The 16,742-nt window shown below is 37.3% G+C and overlaps 1 protein-coding gene across 1 annotated transcript in view; it reads right to left on the bottom strand.

Annotated features, from left to right (window-relative positions):
• Positions 1-16,742, bottom strand: part of CDH10 (cadherin 10) — a 162,369-nt gene that overhangs the window by 106,968 nt on the left and 38,659 nt on the right. The window contains 2 exon segments of the mRNA XM_054019361.1: positions 2,470-2,553; positions 2,556-2,851. Coding sequence (XP_053875336.1) covers positions 2,470-2,553; positions 2,556-2,639 — 168 coding nt within the window. The 5' untranslated portion in view covers positions 2,640-2,851.

Raw genomic sequence — 16,742 nt, 5'->3', positions numbered from 1 at the left:
GGGGGAGAGGTAGATATGCTGGAAGGTAGGGATAGGGCCCAGAGTGACGTAGACAAATTGGAAGATTGGGCCAAAAGAAATCCGATGAGGTTCAACAAGGACAAGTGCAGAGTCCTGCACTTACGAAGGAAGAATCCCATGCACCGCTACAGACTGGGGACCAGCTGGCTAGGCGGCAGTTCTGCAGAAAAGGACCTGAGTATTACAGTGGACGAGAAGCTGGATATGAGTCAGCAGTAGGCTCTTGTTGCCAAGAAGGTTAACGGCATATTGGGCTGTATTGGTAGGAGCATTGCCAGCAGATCAAGGGAAATGATTATTCCTCTCTATTTGGCACAGGTGATGCCACACCTGAAGTATTGCACCCAGTTTTGGTCCCCCCATTACAGAAGGAATGTGGACAAATTGGAGAGAGTCCAGCAGAAGGCAACAAAAATGATTAGGGGGCTGGGGCACATGACTTACGAGGAGAGGCTGAGGGAACTGTGGTTATTTAGTCTGCAGAAAAGAAGAGTGAGGGGGGATTAGATAGCAGCCTTCAACTACCTGAAGGGGGTTTCCAAAGAGGATGGAGCTAGGCTGTTCTCAGTAGTGGCAGATGACAGAACAAGAAGCAATAGTCTCAAATTACAGTGGGGGAGGTCTAGGTTGGATATTAGGAAACATTACTTCACTAGGAAGAGTGATGAAGCACTGGAATGGGTTACTTAGGACGGTGGTGGAATCTCCATCCTTAGAGGTTTTTAAGGCCCGGCTTGACAGCCCTGGCTGAGATGATTTAGTTGGTGTTAGTCTTGCTTTGAGCAGGGATTGGACTAGATGACCTCCTGAGGTCTCTTCCAACCCTAATATTCTCTGATTCTATGGTTCTAACTGAGTCTGTGTTGTCAAAGCTTGTGTATGGCTGTACAATGCTCAATTTGTCATGATTCTGCAGCACAAAAGCCCATTTTATATTGAGAGACAGAAAGAGAGAGAGAATTGGCTTATTTGAATTTAAAAAACCTATATAATCCAGCATGTTATATTGTATTACATGAGGTTATTTGAGTCATGAACCTTAATCTGATCAAGGCAACAAAACATGATGTGGATATTACCCAGGGTAATGTGGTATAATTAAATCTTTTCAGAACAGGCATCCACTGTCACACAAATCTAAATTTTGGTTGCTTTTCAATGAATCTGTTGTTTAACAAAAGCAAAAATGTAAGGCCTCAGCTGGTGCTTTCTCAAACAATAGTTACTGATTAGTGGTACAGTCAAAGGAAGGAGAGACCCTCCGTTTTAATGGACCAAATTCCGACTTCATGTAAGCTAAGAAAGCAATAGCTAGGAAGAGAAATGTGAGAAACCAGTAGCTCAGAAGGGAGCTATAGTGCCTGACTCCCAAAAATCCAAAGAGTCAACAGAATATAGGACTATCTTGGTTGTGTCTTTGATTAACCATGGGAGTTCATTCAGACGAGGGTTAAGAAATAAAGAATTTAGTCAATGCATTTTTGCACCTGCCCCATGCATGGCCTCTGCACTATTCTGATTACTCTGACTTTGGGCAAGTAATTTGCTTTTATATAAGGATTCATTAGCATCTGCTTTGGATGAAAGGCGTAAAGGCAGTAAGATTTTGGTTGAGCAAGTTCTGTTTTACTTTTAGTAGCTGCCTATAATAAAATTACTTATTTGAACATTTTTCATTTCTAGAACTGCTACCATTCTTCACTTATAGTTATTCCATCTATTCCCTCACCATGGGGCTCTGCAATACTGGGCCAAGTTCTGCACTGACAGACTCAGTACGACTATCCTGAATTAAAAAATAAATAAAAATTGGACTACATAAAGTGAAATCAATACTGAAAGTGGCCTATTAATTTATCCTTCAATCTGGGAGTACAGAATTCTTTTCTTGGTGTCAATAGCATTAAATTCACAATTTCATTCCTCATATTTATTTTCCATCACATTTGTTAATGATATTCATCCTCTGCAGTTTATTAACACATAAGGAACACTGGAGAAGGGAGGCCATTTTGTGTTTGAAAGGATTGTGTGCCAAGACTAAAGACAGAGGATAGGAGTCCACATGCATTTGCATGAAACTGAAAAGAGTCAGAGAAAAAAATATGAAACAGAATTTTAGAAATAATTTTAAAATACTAGATTCAGAAATAGGAGAGAAGAGTAGGTAGCTGGTGGTGGTAGGAATGCTGTGAAGATCACACAATTACTTGTGAAATACACTTTAGCTTGTTTCAAACATTTGTATGTTTCTAAATAGTTTTAAGCAATTATTTGCATTATTACTTTTAGAGATCTCCAATAGAGCAGATAAACAACTTGTATAGTGTTGCTTGGAAAACCAACCATTCAGCTAGGAGAATAAGTCACTGTAATAACTTGAGACCAGTAGTAGGACAAATATATAAGGATGTAATGGAGAAATATCAAACCTTAATACAGACCTACCTTGCCTACATATTGATAATCAGAGCCTGTATACTCCTCCAGCAAGAAGAATTGGTTCCACATCCAGCCCCGTTTCTGGCGGTGAAGTGCTTTTCCATCACTCCCTGATACACGTGCCACAAAGCCTTTCGGTTGGTGGTCAGTTGTCCTTCTGAATAGCATTTCTGCATAGCAGGAATGTGGCAGACACATCCAGAGCAGCAGTAGCAGTAAGACTTTTTGTATTATCATAGTTCTCCACTGCTGTCTGTCCTCCAAGCCAGATGGCTTTGGAGTCAATAGTGTTGTTTTCCTGGATTACCTTTTGATGTCTTTTTAGTTGGCAGTGCGGCCAGGTGATTTCCAGTAGTTCATCTCCCTTCCACACATATTCCACCAAATCCTCAAAGTAAACATAAAAGACACAATGTAAATTGAAAACATTCCATTTGCCTGTGACTGACTTCATATCGTACTTCACAGTACAGCTGTAAAGCCTAAAGCAACTGGTTATTTCCCACGTGCACCTAACTGATGGCTGATGCGGTGACTATAAACGTTTTCTGTCAACTTTCACCAAGTGGGAGGGTTGCAAATGTAGTAGGTAGCTGCTTTCAAAACATTACATGAGAAACACAACAAAAGTGCATTGAGCTGATTAACTTTTTTTCTTAACTTTTCAGTTTAAGAACTTTGAGGATTTTTTTTTTTCATGTAGACTAGGGGATTTAATACTAATAGCACTTACATATTAAATGCTGCAGCCTTTACTTCAAATGTTTTCCACCTGATTTGATTTACAAGTAATCCAGTGTTTTATTAATCTTGTTATCCAGAGGCCTGAAAAGACTAATGCAAAGCAATTTTAGAAACCACAGAAATGGTGAAACACTAGTTCCCCAAGGCACTTTAAATGGCAAAAGGGAACATCATATGCATCAGAAGAAATGCAACATGACAAGAAGCAAACTTTTTAATATAAAAAGTTCTTAGTATGTAGTATTTACAGTATGAACTGAGGTAGCATGCAAACAACTTTAATGCAGGGGGGGAAATGTTGAAATAACTAAGACCTGATCTGATTTGATGTTAAGTTATAGTGAACTCAGGATTTTTTGGCTTACAATATACTTAAATTTGACACTCAACTATTACTACAGAGAGAAAAAAAAGTAAATGCATTTCCAAACTTGCTTTTTTAGGTTTGTGTAGCATTTTATGTTTTTTTCCTGACACAATAAGGAAGCATTTAGCACCACGGTGAAACAATAGGCAGATTCCATCAATATCTTAGGTTGACATCAAACAGAAATAAACTTGTTTCCAATCTTGTGCCTATGCTCCTTCTTAGCATATCACTTTTCACAACTGTTGACACCATTAGCTGATTTCCACTTTAAAAGATTCCAATTTGGAAAATACCAAACGCTTAAGAGCAAATGTCTGCATGGCTCATTTAGATTTGTTTCAGCAGGCAAATCATGTAAAATACAATTAAAAAAAAAGAGAATATTAACACTTTAATGTTTTTGTTAGAATCACATTTCATCTTTAATTTCATTCCAAAGCACCACTGTAACTTGACCAAAGCTATTTTGAAATATATTAGGTATAAATGAAAGATATATAATTATGTATCATAATGGTACATTATGGACTTTAAGTATATACAATTATTATTACAGATTATTCTAATATGCATAAATATAGCAGACAAAAATTAGTAGCTATAAATAAGATAACTCTCTCTATATGCAAATAAATATATAAAACAGTGGGGAACTAATGTTTCATCATTTCTGTGGTTTCTAAAACTGCTTTGCATTAGTCTTTCAGACCACTGGCTAACAAGATTAAAACATTGGATTACTTGTAAACCCACTTTGTGCACCCTATTCTTTCAGTTCCTCTTTGCCAAGCCTCCATTACCACCTTCTTCAACTCCAATCTAAAAATATTCATTTTAGCTGTAACTCCCATAAGTACCTTAAGTACCATGCCCAACAGAACTCAGATATACACATGACTAAAATGAGTAACTACATACAATTATTACTGTAACACTTGCCTTCCCTTCTCATTCTCCACATTTATGTTTCCCACCCTCACTTATTGTGTCATGTCTAATTTTTAGCACCCAAATTTGGCAGAAGTCTGAACAGAAGTCACTTAGATTGTGTATGAACACAAAGGACGTGACTTTACCATTAATTCAGTGGGAACAAGATTGGGCTGTTTGATTGACATTCCTCAACAATCTTTTCTTTTACTTATTCGGTAAAGGGGCTAGCACATTTCTGAACACTAATAGTGCACTTCTGGGGAATAATAATAATAATCTTTTCACAGTATTTTCTCTTAAATGAAATAAGAACAGCTTTGCATAGGCTACATAATGCAGTCTGCACCCAGAAGTGTAGAACTTGTTAATTCCTTTCTGGTTAATTTGTGAGAGAGAAATGTTGGCATCATATTTCAGCATCTTTTTTTTTTTTTTTTTTTGCAGACCCCACTGACCCCTGTTAAGGGGGAAATGGTGTCTGTTGCTAGGCAGCAAGAGTTTATGAATGTTCCTATGGCTTTTTCTTCTCAATTGGATATATTTTCTCTACATTTTCTTATTGATTTTTTTCTCTTAAATCTGCAAAGGGAGTATATAGAGCCAATGCTTGCAGCTCCTCAGTATATACATATACAGTATTCTTCCATATGCAACAAAAATCCCTGAAATGATACAGAAACTTGATGGGTTTTCCTTTACTTCCCTGATTTGGACATAACATTGTTTAGCATACCTTAGAACAATTCATTCGGCTACATTGATCACTGACAGAAATCTATTGACTTCAGTGGCTTTACACCATGGATGAATACAGCCCTAAGCATTTCAAATTCTTCCAAGTAAAGCTGTGTAAAATTTTCATAATCTTTTCCTTGGCTTGGGGTTTTGTTACTGACCAGGTTACTTCAAATTCACCAATCCAAGAAGTTTCTAGTGAGGCTAGGCTGGTTCATGGTTTGGGGTGGAAAGCATGTGAAATTTGGTAATTTTACATGGTTTCGAAACATAAGACCAGATGGAATTCAGAAGCTAACTTTTGCTTTGAGAGTTTGGGTTTACTCGGAGCTGAGGGACTGGCAAACATCACAAAGTATTTGTGCTGTGAGGAAGGACTTGAAGGGTGTCATCCACAAACATGTTCACGGTAATTTGCAGGAATGTAAAAGTGTTTGTCATCATAAATGTCAAACAATGCACCTCATTGCTTGTCCTCGTGCTCTGCTCTGGGTTCTAAAAAAAAGTCACTGTACTAATCGTTTTCTTCATTTTGCAAAAGTCTGATGATGAGTCTCTTACCTTAGTGAGTTTCAAATATTTTATTGTTTTACATAATATTTATTTTTAAAGTCATTCATAAAATATAAGCATCTCCCAGCACAATGTATTACTGTGAGACATTGCTTTACTGTTATGTGTCTGCTTCTACCAGGATGCACAAATTAAAGTTTGCTTTTGACTTTAATGAAAGCAAGATCAGGACGCAGGATTATTCCATTGTAATGATATATTGCCAGACCAACACATCCTTACTTTGTATGAGAAAGGAGTATTTATGTGAGCAAAGGTGGGAAGGATCAGGCTCAATCATAAGTGTATTACATGGGGTAGGTACCTTGTGTTTACTTGTTGCTGAATAGCACTACCACAATTCTGTGTTGTCCATATACCCATACCTATATTTTTTTATTGAGAGAGAGAGAGAGACTAAATCTTGTTCTTAGCTGATGTTTCTTGAAGTCAGAGGGAGTTGCATATGTACATCTAAGCAATGAACTTGGCCCTTAAACCTATTACTATTTTCCCCAAACATGGAAAGTTATTGGATTACTTGTGTAAAGCAGATACAGTATCTTCTTTCTCTTGCTTTTTCCCCCCATAGGTATGTATATTCCACTGTTCACACATCACTATTTCATGTAGAAGTGTTGTTAAATTCCTCCTGGGAAATAATGCTTCAGTGTTAGGGATTGTTATTGAATTTCCTTCTTGTTAAATTAGGTCAGTGGAATGAAAGCTCTGATGGAATTTGTTAAAGTTACAAAACTAGCTAATGTACATGAACTTGGCAGGCTAGGCTGCTTAATGGATGTATACAGTAGGGTTCTCCCCCTTAGACTTCTCTTTGAGTTCATCCTGCTGTTTTAAGTGTAATATTAAGTTTGATGGTCACCTACTTGAATGAAATAAAATGTACCTTAAAAAACAACGACAAAACCCTTCTGCCTAATATATTGCAACTAGTAGTGGCAATGTCACTAGATAAAGGGCACTGGGGGGAAATGGTATTTTTGGTTTAGAGTTAGATGAGAAGATACAAATGACAATGAGGCATCCCCAGCTCGGTACTAAATACTGCAAGTCAGCTGAGATTCTTCATTACCTTATTAGAGCTGATCTAATCCTGAAACCGTTACCAGCTTCTAACTGTTTTCACTTTATTAGTGCCACTGGAAATTTCTGGGAAACATACCCAAATGCTGATGGAATAGTGTCTCCAAAAAGTTATGTGCAATTCAGCAGAATTTCAAAAGTTAAAACACACACACACACACACACACACACACACACACAAAAACATTAATTCAGAATGCATATGGAAATACTGATGATTTCACCCAACTTTTCCCCTAAGGTCTCTCCCTTCTTCCAGCATTCTATGGCCAGGACCATGCCCTTAAAACACTATTGAATATTAAAACATACATTCTGCTATTTACAATTTTAAAACCTGAAACCTTATTCCTGTAAAACATTATTTCAAATTAAACCAAATACACTGAGAAAATGGACTGTGCCTGATTCTGCTCTGATTGACACCAATTTAGCTTCACTTACAGTACTTCAAAAGAATTACTCCCCTCTGTTTTCTGGTGAGAATGCAGAATCAAGCTTGATATATTCTCGCTAATATGTCTACATTACAGTCTATGTTGATATAACTTATGTCGTTCAGCAGTGTGAATAAACCACCTTCCTGAGTGACATAAATTATACCAACATAAGCGCTCGTGTGCACGGCGCTATGTCGGCAAGAGAGGCAAAAAAGTTCATATAAAATGGGAACTGATTTGGATTCTCTGCCCCAAATTTGATCTTGAGCAAACTTGAACTGAATTTTAAGTTTGAAACATTTCAGAAATCTACTTTAAAATTATTTTACCACTCTAGTGTGCCTCTGCATTCCTGTTTGAATCAGAACTAGAAGCAGATGTGCCAAAATACAATGTGAAAGGCTATTTGCATCATTTCAGGCCTGATCAGAAGCATGAAATCCCATGATCAGGACTTTTCTCACAAAATTTCCAGTCCAATTTGCAGATTTCAAGGCATTCACAAGTAGGTTTGGATTATGTTAGTGTCCAGATTCTGAATGCTTTTCCAAATCATAAAGAACCTTTGAATCTTTCAAGAGATGCCCATCACGAAGTAACATTGCTCCCTGGTTTCAATATGTCTGAAATGCCACAAGAGAAGCCTCTTGCACAGTAAGTCACTGCTCATGCTTAACATTTCAACCCAAACAAGAAGGTACAGAGATTAATGCAGAATTTTTTGAAAGTTGGCTTTTTGCATTCAAATAGATCAGAGTAAAATTAAGTTGGAGGTGTGTTCTAGCTTCCTGAAAGTGAAGTGACATATGACACTGACAAGATATTGAGCAACAATAATCCACATACAGCTTCAATAATGTCCCACAGTCCTGTACCACAACATTGTGAATATTCCAAAGGAAGGTATTTTTCTGGTCAGAGAATGTTTATAACGAATTAAGATAAACTGTGTGGGAGTTTCTATGATGAGAAAGTTTCCATTCTGTTAGGGCTTATGATGGAACAGATTCTGCTCTCATACCGGTTTTCCTCTGGTGTAATTCCACTGACTTCAGTGGAGTCACCACTAATTTAATTGGTGTAAGTGAATTCTAAACTCTTGAGTCTACTCAGCTAGCCTTTAGCAGAGTGGGCAGGGCAGTGTAACTGGATATATAATTGCTTCATCTCTCCATCAGCCTCAGAAAATCCTACATTCATAGGAACTTGGGGGATTTCAACCTCTTTTGCTACATCTTTAATATAAAGAACAAAACAATGAAGACTGGAAAAAGAAAAAATCTTCTGATATGCTAGACCACAGCATGGTGAGTGGCAGCTTGTGTAACAGATTCTGAGCACATACAAGTGGCTTTTCCAAAACACAACTAAATAAATACTCAGAGTATAACTTTGTCCTCATTAAAAAAAAAAAGAAAGAAAGATGTCCTTTCAACACAGCTTCAGTTTCCATAATTGAAAAATAAAAATAAAGTTGTCTCAAATGACCAATTCTTAGAGGATTTTAATTTTATCATTCACCTTATTATGCATTAAAGGTCATTTTACTTTGATGCATGTAATTGTGAAGATGCCCCCAAACATGTTCACAAATTGACTGCCTAGATTTGAATCAATGGATTAATTGATAAAGTGACAATAAGATGGTCATTTTGCTACCTGAAGCTTACCGGCTCTACATTGTACACGGCACTGGACACATTCATAATTGTTAGTTTATAATATGTATTTGTAAAAGAGACATCTATATCTCTGAATCATCTTCAGTTCACGTTCCTAAGTGGATAAAGGTGACTAAAGTCTGCATGTTTAGCTGCTAAACTGGACACAGTCAAACTGAACGGTTCAGAAAAACTGCTTCCAATTAGGGATGGTGAACTCATTTCCCCCTATTTCAAAGCTTCATGATACAATATGAATGTTCCTTTCAAGGCCAAACATTATTTTATCCATGTCCCAGTTAGGGGAAAGAAGCTGAAAAATAGAACAGAGAAAAAAAATTCTAAGGAGAAAAAAATGCCGAGCAGTATTATTACCTTTGTCAAGAAAGTGTAATATTGTTGTTGAGTGTTAGGTGGAACTGTACTGAAATCCTACTATTTTTTTAGCAGTGATTCATAGTTAAGAATAAGTATGTTTGTGTTTTATACAACAAAACATTCTAAAATTTCACACCTTTAGAAAAACCCAAACACATTATGTCTTAAAAATGACAATAAGGTATCTAGTGTGTCCTTGACTAGCATAACCCATCAATACTCACTATCACCCCCCACATACACACACAGCTGTAACTCTTTCTTCTCAAATTTGCAAAAAATATGTTACACTCATAACCAAACCACACACACAAATTGGTAGGTGATTAAAGGAATTGAGATTTTATAATCATCCAGTCCCTTTCACCCCCTCTGTATGACCCACCCTGAATCCCTAAAACACTCCAGACCATACCTTGTTCCCCATCTCCTACCACCATTTCCATAAAGCCTGTCCCTTTATGTGCACCTCTGTACTCTGTACCTTTTGTGCCATTCCCTCTCAACCTTACATGATTCCTCTATAGCATCTCAATACATTCCACCCCTTCTATGCGCACTAACTGTACCTTCTGAAGTTCTTTGCTAACAAGTTATTCCTCCTTCCACACCCACCTTCTGTTCTCTATCTCCCGACTCATTTAAAGTTCGCCCGACTATACGATCTTGAAAACATGATTTCCCACCAGTGTCCTCCTGTCTCCTCTCATTTTGACACAGGGGATTTTAGCGCCATCCTGCTTCTCCATGGTATGTCCCCATGTACCTCCTCCTAAACTATTTTTCTACCGTATTTATCTCCCACATCCACCCACCTAACCTACTTTAATCTATTCCTTTTCTCCTCGGATTCAGTCTAGCAGCTGCTTCAGCCTGAAACCTGAAGGCAGGAAATTGCTTTGTTTATATTTTGCTTCACCCCATCCACAAATAAAGTACTTTCTCTTCAATGTCAACCAAAAAAAAAAAAAAACGTGGAGTCTGTAGGCCAATTCACCATGGAAAAAGGAAGACTCCAAAAATAATACATGTTTTAAAAAGAATAGGCAAATATTCAAAAATACCATAACATTAAAATGGCATTTCTGATTTTTAGCAAACATCTCAGAAAACAAACAAACAAAAACTCTACTCTGAAAAGAGGTGGCATGCAAAAAGTCAGGAATATTGAGTTTTTCTGTGGATAAACTAGGGGGAAGATAAAAACTTTGAGTTTATATTAGGAGGTTATACCTTTAAGTTGACTACAGAGCACTCAGTGATACTTCAAACACACATAAAAATGCACAGACACACACACTACATGTAGGTCACCAATATAGTGTGTCTGGACTAGAAGGGGACTCCAGGTCCCTCCCATTCCTACGATTCTATGAGTCTATGTGCAACAGCTGTTGAATGATTATGAATTCATTTGTGTTTTACCAGTTGAATTTCACTTGAGAGAACTTTGGATTTAGATTAGAAGAAAAAATATTAGCGAAGTAGGTATAATTTGTGCATCCCCAAGACAGCACAATTGGTTTGCCAAATTTTCAACCTCTATGGGATACATGTATAGTACATGAGATTTCAATAAAGGAAGTATGCAAATAATTACAGTGAAATATCCGGGCAAGTGGATCTATTGGGATCACCGTAATGCTATAATTTAGAAACATGTACCAGAGAAATAAGTGCACATTATCTTGGTAACAATACATTTACTTTTTCCTTATTCTGTTCCAGTCCATCTTTGATATTCTTTGACTTTTCTGGGAACGGAAAGATAATAAAATTCTATTGGGGATGTTGTCAGGAACTTAGATTGAGAGGTACAGCAAGACTTGCAGTGCTGGAGGCTTAACATTCACCCTGTCCTGCAGGTGATTTCCTGGCCAGAAGCATGAATTCTAGTGAATGACACTGAGCATTTATGAACAAGACATTCTTTTCCTTCAGGGCAGATGGAATTTTCAGGCTCCAGGTCTGTACTTTCTAGTGCTTTCTCCCTGCTAGTCATCTATCAACCACATCAGAGAAATAGAATAAGCACAGAAGCATGCCAAACATCTAAAAACGAACCATAATCCAATCAGGAGTTTATATCTGCAGCTCAGGCTGAAACCTTACAGTTTCAGAGAGCAGAGTCAGTTCACTAAAGCATGAAGAATTGGAGCACTGAGAGACTGTGCCTGCTTAGAAGACTGTGTAATTTAATAAAGTGTTCATTGGTGTCTACATACTGGCTCCTCAAACTTGTGTTAGTGCCTGCAGCATGGAGACTCCCATTCCTGCTAATCAGATGAGGGTAGAGGGAATAAATTCTCCTGTGAAGACAGACAGGCAAATGAAAAGCTCACAGTTTGAAACCTTACTTTAAGAGGGTAAAATGGGGATGACATCACTTCTAGAACATTTCTTAAAAGGATATATTTGTGTCCTTACAATTATTTATTAGCATAACAGTTACTGAATATCAGAGTACACGCACACTTCGTATAGTATGCATTGTTATTCATGTTACCACAGGTCCTTCATTTGATTATTCAGCTAAACCAACATTAGACCCTTGGTATATTTACAATCTAATCAGTGATTCTCAAAATAAGTGGTTTGCCAAGAAGCTTTTTTAACTAATCTGAAGCTTTAGCTTGTATTCCAGTTCCTTTTGGTTTATTCTTTAAATAATATCACTTTCCTATGGCTGTACAATTTGTTCTTGTATTTGTTGTATACTTGTCAACGTACCCTTTTACCTGGCAAATTAAGAGCTCATCTTTATGGTGCTGTTGAAATGTATTTGGAATTCTTACAATTCTGCAGTGAAGTGCTGACAATCACATTATATTCTTGGCTTTCTTTGCCTCATGCCTTTTACTGCAGAAGCTACTGCTACACACTAGTAAAATTCTGCTAAATGAGTCAGCCTTGTGGAATCTGTTCTGTAACATTTTTAAGAGTTAACCCAAAAAGAAATCACAGTTCAGCATGGATCATATACTCAGTCATTTGTGCCTTAAATATCATATTCGCTATGGTATATTACATTCAGAAAAACCTATTAAAAGACCATTAAAATAGCAATGTCAATCACTCAAGTTATAAAACATAAAAATTAAGCTTGTTCATGAAACCTTAATTCATCACTCTCATGTGTACATATTATAATTACATGATCTCGTGTTATTTCCCCCCAGGACGCCTGCCTCAGTCAGTGTACAACAGGTGCAATCTGCATCTATTTGTAGTCAGTTTCAGCACCAGCTTCCATCAGAATGTCATGTGGGGCAGTTGTGGTTGTGAAAAATTACACACTAACTGTAATGTTTCTGAGACATTAGAAATACTAGTTAGAGCATTTGACCAGCTCCTCTCTCTATCCCAAGTCTGCAGTCATACAGCAGTCAAAATGTCAAGGTGGCAGTGCATGTTTTCTGCATATACCCTGATTTGTACAATACCCCAGTTTAACTGAGAGGGAGTTCCTCAAGAATGATGACTGTGTGTGCATGATGTTTATCATTTACTAAAAACTGTGACTGCTGTACTCAGTGAGAATTCTCTTCAGACATTGTAGAATTCCCCACTATAACTGCTCTAAAAGTTTTGTTTCATCCTGATCCCAGAAGCTAAACTTCACCTAGTCTCTGCTAAGCGGCTTCTACCATCTCTATATATCTTAGCTATATGGCCCCCAATACCACAGTAATAATATAGTGTCTGAGAACCTATTAATCTTTAATGTATTTATCTTCTCTTCCACACCTCATCCCTGTGAGTATGGAAGTACTGTCATCCTTAAAACTGATGGGGGAACTGAGACAAAAGAGGCTGTAATTTCCCCAAAGTCACACAGGAAGTCTGTGGTAGAGCAGTGAATTCAACTCTAATTTCCCAAGTGCCTGGTTACTGGCCTACCCACAGTATCTTCTTTCATCTAGTCTCTGCTAGAATCTAGCCACAGTTTGAAAATGCCACAAAGTTGGTGAGCTGTGATTAAATTTGTGAGAGCCAAGTGATACCACTCAACTGCCTAGGAAAAGCCTGACTTTGTGGTTCAGGTGCCAAGAATTCTATTATCTTTCTCTATAAACATGCAAGTAGTAAGGTAGCACATCACATGCAGCATGCAACAAACACTGCAGAGTAACCAACAAATCAGTGACATAGAAAGAATTTCACTACATTCTGTCTACCTTCCTCAGTCTGTGATCTGATACAGTGGCTGGATACATCAAAGTCAGATTCTAAGTCACACAGTAGTTGCAATTAAGGCTGCCAGTTTAAAAAAGCACCATGGGGAGGTAAACCATGTCAAAACAGTGGTGCACCTGGGTAGTTATTAATAATTACTATTTACATTCACACATAGGCCAGTATTCTTGGCATGACTTAGGCCTAAGCCTTTACAACATGTAAAATAGAAGATACTGTTTGCATTTCATACAGTTTGAGTAACTACAACAGCTAACTAGCTATGCTTATCCACAAATTCTTACTAACTTGTGAAGTAATTTTCCTTTCACTTGTTTCATGTTTTATGCTTATAAATTTATAGTAGAGATATAATTGATCAAACTATACTGTTTGATACTGTATCATAAGGTATAGTGTTACTGAATAAAGAAATGCAAAAGATGTCCATTGAGATATATAAAATATATAAGGAAATTTAAGCTATTTAAGGGCATTCTATAACGGATTTCTTCAATGTCTGAGTTAGTTTGGTTGCCTAGGCAAGCTGACCACAAACAACCTGAACAAAGTATTGCTAATAGTTCATACCATGCTGTTTATTTTAAATAGAAATGTGATCAATAAGAGTTTATGTACAGACGCTCCCTGACTTACGCAGGCGTTCCGTTCCAGAATGCCTTACGTAACTCGAATTTTGCATAAGTCAGAAACGTATACCCAACAATTACGCAAAAAAACAAAAACAAAAAAACCCTCCTATTTCTAGCTTACGGAACTTTTTCCATAAGTGCAGATTTGCCAAAGTCAGGTTTGCGTAACCCGGGAAGTGTCTGTGTATATATATATATAAAAATAAAAAACAAAGGTAACTGCTGACACATCCTGGGCATCTTCTACTTCGTCCACATCACTAATGAAGAGGTCCGCAATATCATCACACAATGTGCTGGGTCATATGAAGACCTCCTGATGACCGTGAAGAAGCGCAAGCTAAAGTGGTTCGTCCATGTAGCAAGATCATCTGGCCTATCCAAGATCATCCTCCAAGGGACAGTACAGGGGAAGAGAAGAAGAGGTAGACAGAAGAGATGGGTTGACAACATAAAAGAGTGGACAGGAATGGTCTTCACAGAGATTCAAGCACTGACACACAATCACCATGGGGTGAAGACAATTGGTTGACTGCTCATCAGTTATGGTGCCCCAACGACCAATGTGGTTATGGGAGTGATGATGATGATGATGATAACAAAGATATATAGAAGTTATTTACTTTGTATTAAAGAAGCTGAAACAGTCAAATAGTGCGTTGCAATGTGAAGTGTAACTCTTTAAAGTGACAGGTTTCAGGGTAGCAGCCGTGTTAGTCTGTATCCTCAAAAAGAACAGGAGTACTTGTGGCACCTTAGAGACTAACAAATTTGTTAGTCTCTAAGGTGCCACAAGTACTCCTGTTCTTTAAAGTGAACCAGCCAAATATTTTAAGGCCTAAAAGATCATAAAGCCTGATTAACTGCGATTGGCAGTTGCATGGATTATTTTGCATATGAAATGATACTATTAACCTTATCATTGAGGTATAGGTGATAATCTAGTAAGGAGGTATATAGAACTACTTTGTCTTATTTCAGTAATTATACTCTATTGGAATATAGATGGAACAAATAAAGAATCAAGTGACTGCATACTGCTGTATGATGAACTACAAAATGAGGACAGAAACATTATGAAATGTGAAGAAACTTCATGTAAAGTCTCTGTTCTAACTTCAAAATGGACATTTCTGTAGACAGCTAAGAGTAGTGGGGAAAAGAGCTTGGAGTCACGCAAAATTGGCCACAGGACCATATTGCAAAAGGTCATGTGGAAAGTAACTTGGGAAGTAGGTTACACACTGGAGCTAAGCTAGCAGATATTCAATGTCTGGCACAATGTATCATATACAAACTGAGATGCCGCAAGATTTTTTGCACAAAGATAGTAGAAGACATATAAAGTTATTTGTTTTTTCACCAAATGATAAGGGATACGCAACTTTTATCCTGGTTGGACATTTCAAATTTTCACCAGAAGCGCATGAGTCCCTTTTTGATTCAACCACATAAACTCTGGCAAGAAGAGGAACTGGGCTGTGCCACCCAACTGAAAACATATAGTGACCTGTAATTTTCAACACATTGGTTCCTGAAGCCTAAACAACTGGACGAGAGACTGAGAGTGGGACTGTCATCAGCTGGCTAGCGAGAGCATCCTCTGTTTGTCAACAACCGAAGTCTTGCTATGACATGCAATCTATTAACTATTTTTTTTTTAAATTCCATCTAGGGAAACTTCTATGAAATACAGACAAAAACCACTACCTTGAGTGAATCAATTCTTTATCTGAAGAAATCAGCGATTGCAACTGTGAAACTCACTTGGAAAACCCACCTTCATGTCAGTTCCAACTGATAAAAAATACTTTCATTGTTTACCCTAGTTTTGACTTGGTTATGAACTAGGAATGCTTCTTAGAAAGTACATACCTGAATAAAAAACCTCTGAGTGATTAAAATGTATGATCATGTGTATTCCACTAACACGTTTAATCATAGTTACCTAGAAGTTATAAGTAGACATCTTTGAGGCTAGAGAAACTCACTACACTAATTAGGCCTACTACTCTTTGTAATAGAAAACTATGCTCCCCTACAGCAAAAGTTCACTGCAAGAAACCCTAAACCCTGAGCACTTCAAAGATTTCATCTTAAAAATCACATGGATTTTGTGATCAAGAGAATTTCTGGAATCTGAGAGAAAAAGAGGAAAAAGCTTTGAATTGGCTTGTAAGCTAAAGATTTTACCAAGGAACCTTTGGATAAAGAGCTTACAGAAGTGGAAAAACTCTGGAGAAATTAGAATAGTGTCAAAATTATTACCTGCATATTTTGTTTTTCATTTGATGTGTGATAATCTTACATGTATAAGTAGCAAAGCTTGGCTATGAATATAACATCAGCAAGGTCATTTTGCTGAATTGACATTTTTCAATAATTAAATAACTTGTCTAAATGTATAAATTCTCCTTTAGTTGAACTGACACAAGCAGTCCCGTAATTCCACTGACATAGAAATCTGACTGGAAGTAAATAAAGATCTATATTTACAGCTCCATATTGCCATGTTTTGGTTAATAAAACTAAA

Source organism: Malaclemys terrapin, chromosome 2 (assembly GCF_027887155.1).
Source record: "Malaclemys terrapin pileata isolate rMalTer1 chromosome 2, rMalTer1.hap1, whole genome shotgun sequence".
In the NCBI taxonomy this organism is placed as follows: domain Eukaryota; kingdom Metazoa; phylum Chordata; order Testudines; family Emydidae; genus Malaclemys; species Malaclemys terrapin.
Note: the sequence above shows the minus strand (reverse complement) of the source record. Positions and strands in the feature narration are given on the sequence as shown.